The sequence below is a fragment of the Eupeodes corollae genome, chromosome 2 (assembly GCF_945859685.1).
Source record: "Eupeodes corollae chromosome 2, idEupCoro1.1, whole genome shotgun sequence".
Taxonomy (NCBI): Eukaryota; Metazoa; Arthropoda; class Insecta; order Diptera; family Syrphidae; genus Eupeodes; species Eupeodes corollae.
In genome coordinates, this window is record NC_079148.1 from 66,970,365 (window position 1) to 66,976,229 (window position 5,865).

Genomic DNA, 5,865 nt, shown 5'->3' on the forward strand with positions numbered 1-5,865 from the left:
GTGTGCTACATTTACGTCTTTTTTCTGTAAGGAAATTGTTTCTAAAAAACAATATTTTATAACAACGAAAGACCATCTCATCAATATAGACGTTCAAAACTAAGATACTCCACTTAATATCATCCAAAACAAATAACACAGGTTGATGTCTCTCTATCCTCAATTGAGCTTTGTATCAACGATTAGTAAAGTTCCATCAGAATTATTGAAGTCAGAAAAGTAAACAAGGTCTAAAATTAAAAATAATTGGTTTTCGACATTTCTCAATTGAAATGAAGAACTTCGTTTTCGTTTAATGCAATTACGGCATTCTAACATTCAAGTTCTGGTGATTTTGCTTATTCAAGATTTGACAGAGTAAAGTTAAGAATAATTAAAAGTCCATCAGAAGAATAAATGTTTTCATTTATAGATTGTAAGCAATCGATAATACATATTTTAGACGTTTGATCTCTGTTAAAAAAAAGTACCCAATGATGCGTGCATAACTAACAAAGATTACCTGACAAACTTTTTGATTTAGCGTTAAGACGTTTAAACCCGAACATTCTACACAAAATCTTTAATAGTTTTTGATCTCCCATGTAATTTTTGGCAAATTTTCTTCAATTATTTATAAACTTATCTACCAATTTTCAAAACTATTCGAACTATTAACAATTGTACGAATAGGATCGAACACATGCAAGGTTCTTTTCAAAAATGCAGTAGTGGATTTGTTATCAACACTTAACATTTCAATTAATCATGAAACTTCTGTTACTCCAATTTTCCTTGAACTTGTTGATGATTGCAAGCTTTAGCGCACTGATTTGGATTGTTTATCGTTTAGTGCTTGAATAGTTTTCTAATTGATGGAATAACATCGGCCTTGCATGGATGTACATAAAAGGAATTAATGAGGTGGGGAATTGACATCACCTAGACAGCCTGATAACTCGAAAATCTTTGTGAAAAATTCTCCTCAGGCTAGTGCGTGAAATGCTGAGCTAATGATGAGTTAATGTTTGACGACCAGTCTCACAAATTTCTAGCGTGTATCCTACGTTTAATTAGCGATTTTTTCGGTCAAGATATCGTGCGACAAACAGCTGTGAGTGTCAAATATACTTAAGTTTTTAAACGAAACCACTAGAAGTCCCACCCTGTAGAATTTGGGAAAAGCAATAGGTCTTTCAAAGTAACATTGAATTAAAACAAATTTTCATATTTTTTAATTGCTATTTGTAGGTTTTTATTGACGTTTCAAGAATCCTCCAACGGCGTAGTTGGCGTACCTTGGTCCGTATGAACCGTATGAGAGTCCGTATGAGTGGGAAAGTGGGACTGAAGCGGCAAGAGGAGCTGAGTATGATGAAATGATTGGAGATGAACGGTAGACTGGAGCAGAGACGATTGGAGAAGATACGATTTGAGATGAAACAATTGGAGCAGAGTGGTAGATTGGAGCTGAGCGGTAGACTGGAGCAGCAGCACGGACAACCTGGACAGCTGGGGCAGAGTGAACGTATTGCACTGCAGGGTTGGAGATGTAGCTTCCAGAGCTGTAGAGACCGCTACTGTACAAGTTGTTGCCGGCGAGGTATCCAGCGTTAGCGACAGCCAAAACAGCGAACAAGCAAATAAGGGACTACAAATAATTAATAAAATAACGGTTATCTTAAAAAGTCCTATAGTTTCGAAATCCAAATAAAACTTACGTTCATGATGATAGGTATGTTTTCTTAGTTCGGAGTAAACGAATAGAATGATCTCCCTTTTCAATCCGACTCTATTTTATACAAGATTCAAAGTCAATAAAAACTGTTTAGAATTTTTAGGCAAGAATTTGGAGCAATCACATGTCTGTGTGTATGTATGTATAACTGTGCTAACATGAAAAAAGTAGGAGCAATTCTAGAGGCCTTGATAGGTTTTGAAAGTAATTTAGCAATTAATTAAATGGTAAATAGCTTGTCGTTATACAAAAAAAAAGCTAATTTTATAACTGAAACAAATGCGTCATTGAATATTTTATTCTCAAATTAAATATTTTTACATATCATTATCTCATTCTTTAATCCATCACATTATGCAGACGCATTTTATCACAACATTAACAAAAAACTAAATTTAGCTTTGTTTGCATATGACAAGTTAAATTTAAATTTAATCTAATTTAGACACCGCTAAAGTAATGGGCTTGAGATTCAAAGGTTGGTTTCTTTCTTCTTTGCGTACAAATTCTTGGTAGACACGTAGTCGTAGGAATGACTTGATGTATAGTCAAAAAAAAGCAATAAGGAGAATTCATTGACACCGCATCCGTTTACAAATGACGATCAATTGAAACAAACTTTTCTACTTCTCACGATTTAAATTAATTTGATGTAATAGAGGGGTTTTCCAAAAAGATAACAGTTCAACAGGATTTCAATTATTATTTAAAGAACATTTTGAGTTGAAGAATTGCTTGATAATGGAATATAATCGAAACTTGATTTTTGTTAAAAAAAATATCAAATTTAAAGCAAACAGAGGCCAAAATTCTAGCATTATTCATAAATAAATAAAAATTGCTTGAGTTCTCAACATGAATGCAAGACGTGACGCACAGAGTCCTAAGGAAAATAATCCATTCTATTGAGCATTTGGACATTGGACATGAACAGCACTTGGCCCTGCTCTTGAATCGCTCGCCAATCATTTTTAAAATGGCATGAGGTGTGTTGCAAGTTGTGCATAACACCACCCTGTTTAAGGCACATATCGTAAGTGTATCATCGTCTTATGGGAAAACGGAAACCTCTTGAATTTCATGCGGACTATTGCTCGAAATGTTTTTTTTGACGTGCGTATTCATAAAGCCTTTTAGTTGAAGAAAGATTGTTACAGTGCGAGCATAAGTGAAGGATTTAAAAGGAGTTACTGGTGCACATTGGTCTTAAAGTTCTGAAATGGAAGGAAAAACAGATTTGGCCAAAGCATTCCACATTTTAGATATTCTATTTAAGAAAGAATCTCTATACTTGACAATACGCCCGAAATTGAGCTCAAGGGTAAACTGAGGAGCATTCCTGGTCGCGGCGAGTATTACCGCTGAATATTTTAAGGGGTGGAATGCAACTGGCTAATTCGACTGAACATTGTTTTTTTAAAATATCGATAAAGCAACGAAAGTCATGAAACATTAAGGCGGTGTTCTACCGATGTAGATTATAGCCAGATCAGGAGGGATGACAAATTTCTTGCTTTGTCGGAGAAATAATAAGCACCTGGCAGCATTTTTAGCAATATTAAATATGTGATCATTCCATAAAAAGCGATCTGTGATACACATACCGAGTACTTACAGTTGATTAGTTTCATGGATGCAAGTGCCACCCATAGATAGCGGCATCGGTGGTGTGTTATTCTTTAACGACAGGAGACAGCATTGAGATTTCGAAGCATTCAATTCTACACGGTTTCTGACTCCCTATTCCACAATGCTGTCAAGATCAGAATTTAATGAGCTTATCATACGCTGCCGTTTAAGTTCCACATCCGAAGGACAATGTGAATCTAGAAACGAACATGAAAAGCTGAGGGTACTGTCGTCAGCGAAAAAGTTAAATGGATTAGAAGTGGCAGACAAAAGATCATTTATGAATATAAGGAAGAAAGTCGGAGACAAAACGGAGCCCTGAGGGACACCAGCATTTATTTTATGAATTTTCGACTTGAAACCATAGAATACAACTAGTAAGGGACGTGAGTGTTGTTGGACGATAGTTATAGGAAGTGGATGATTCGCCTTTTTAAGGACAGGTTGGACAAATGCTGTTTTCCATCCTCTCGAAAAGAGACTTGTAGAGTAGGAAAAAAGTGTACGAAGTGGTTTTTCCAGCGTTGAACAATTAAGGCGATACTATCCTGGCCAGCGGATTTGTGTTTGTCAAGTTTTTTCAGTACTCTTGCAACTGCACTAGTGCGAAAGAAGATTCGTCCCATAGTATCGTTAACGCTCTCAAGAAGAGGAGGATTCATAAGACTTTCCTGTAGTCGAATTAACAGCAAACTGTGCTACAAGGAAAATGGCTTTATCAATCACGTTTACGTTAGGGAGTGTCATTGTTGACGAGCGTTGGAACCGAGGATGACGTGGTGTTTCGTACCTTTTTTACAAATAACCAGAAATTTGTACTACCTTTGGGACATTGTAGTATTTTTTGCCTGACTTTCTGATCGTGCGAAAATTTGGTTCGTCGAATATGACCATTTTAGTTCTTTCTGGCTTGTTTGGACTTATTCCGTTTTCCTCAGTCTATAGTAACTTCTGAAGTACAGTGCAATTTAACACCGCTGGACTATGTTTTGTGGTGGTATGTGTCCGAAGCAGTCTTATAAGAGGATATTCGGTGATATGATAATAACAACAAAGTGAAATTTGTAAAGGAATGTTGAAGGTGAATTTGAATTAAGGTATTCAAACCTAATTGGAAAAGTGCACTTTGATTGCCCAGTAGCACAACTTTATCGACTAGTGCCATACATAAATCTTGAAGAATAATTTCAAAACCTTTGACACACAAAAAAAACTAAGAATTTAAACAATCAACGGGTGGTTTTGTTAGGGTAATTACATAAATATCATCAATGATTCCCAAAGTCTGAGCATATTTTAAATCAGAACAATTTTTTTTAACTTTTAATCAAATCGCAACTTTTTATTGACGTTTCAAGAATCCACCGTAGGTTGTACCGTAAGAGTGTCCGTATGAGCCGTATGAGTGACCAACTGGAATGGAAGCGGCCAATGGAGCAGAGTATGATGAAATGATTGGAGATGAACGGTAGACTGGAGCAGACACAATTGGAGCAGAGTGGTAAAGTGGAGCTGAGTGGTAAAGTGGAGCTGAGTGGTAGACTGGAGCAGCAGCACGGACAACTTGGACAGCTGGAGCAGAGTGAACGTATTGCACAGGGTTGGAGATGTAGCTTCCAGAGCTGTAGAGACCGCTACCATACAAGTTGTTACCGGCAAGGTATCCAGCGTTAGCGACAGCCAAAACGGCGAACAAGCAAATAAGGAACTGTAAGTAAATCAGTGATTATTTTCAAAGCTTGTACAGTTCTTAAATCAAAATAGTGCTTACTTTCATGATGATGGTGATGTGTTCTGTTAGTTTGAAGTAAAACGAATAGAATGCTCTACTTTTGAAGTCAGACTTTATTTTATACAAAATTTAAAGTCAGATGAAATACATAAAAATTCAGATCAATCACATATGTACACATAACTGTGTATAGGTGAAGAAGTATGAGCAAGTCAAAGACGAGAGACCTTGATACATTTTGAAAATAATTCAGCAATTAATTAAATGGTAAATAGTATTTTATTTACAAACATTCTAAAAAACCAAGGGATTCACTTGAGGAGTTAAAAAAAGAAAAGATGATCATTTACAGTGATTAAAAAACGAGAATATTCATAATTTACAAATAGTAAGATAAGGAAATTGGACTTACAGCTCATATTTATAAAAAAAGAAGTCTCTTTCGAGTCTCTTAAGAGAGATGGTCGAAGCGTAGATCGCAAACCCTTGATTCACTTCGTACAATTGTCAATAATAGTAATATTCAGGTGTACTTGCTCATGGCCTAACAACCAGTATTAGACTTTGTTTTTTAATATTTTAATTTTGCTAAACGCATTTTAATTTTAAGTTTATACTTGTTTTTTAATTGTTCTTGTTTGTTCAATTGAAAAGTACTTTAATTTCTAGAATATTTTCCAAGTTTCAAGGCCATTGATTCTAAATCAATCGCATTCTATAACTAAATTCTTTAGCGGTTGGGATACATTCTTCAGAGGCTATATATTTTCGGTTCTACACAAATAAA

The 5,865-nt window shown here is 35.5% G+C and overlaps 2 protein-coding genes across 2 annotated transcripts; both read right to left on the reverse strand.

Annotated features, from left to right (window-relative positions):
* Positions 1-1,209: 1,209 nt before the first annotated feature.
* On the reverse strand, positions 1,210-1,858 carry LOC129947729 (pupal cuticle protein G1A-like). Its single transcript, XM_056058393.1, has 2 exons — positions 1,701-1,858; positions 1,210-1,630 (listed from the first exon to the last, which is right to left on the reverse strand). The coding sequence occupies exons 1-2, from the start codon at positions 1,704-1,706 to the stop codon at positions 1,235-1,237; spliced, it is 402 nt and encodes a 133-aa protein (XP_055914368.1). The 5' UTR covers positions 1,707-1,858; the 3' UTR covers positions 1,210-1,234.
* Positions 1,859-4,621: 2,763 nt separating this feature from the next.
* On the reverse strand, positions 4,622-5,223 carry LOC129948059 (cuticle protein 10.6-like). Its single transcript, XM_056058876.1, has 2 exons — positions 5,118-5,223; positions 4,622-5,054 (listed from the first exon to the last, which is right to left on the reverse strand). Exons 1-2 carry the CDS (start codon positions 5,121-5,123, stop codon positions 4,689-4,691), a joined length of 372 nt encoding a protein of 123 aa, XP_055914851.1. The 5' UTR covers positions 5,124-5,223; the 3' UTR covers positions 4,622-4,688.
* Between the last annotated feature and the right edge of the window lie 642 nt (positions 5,224-5,865).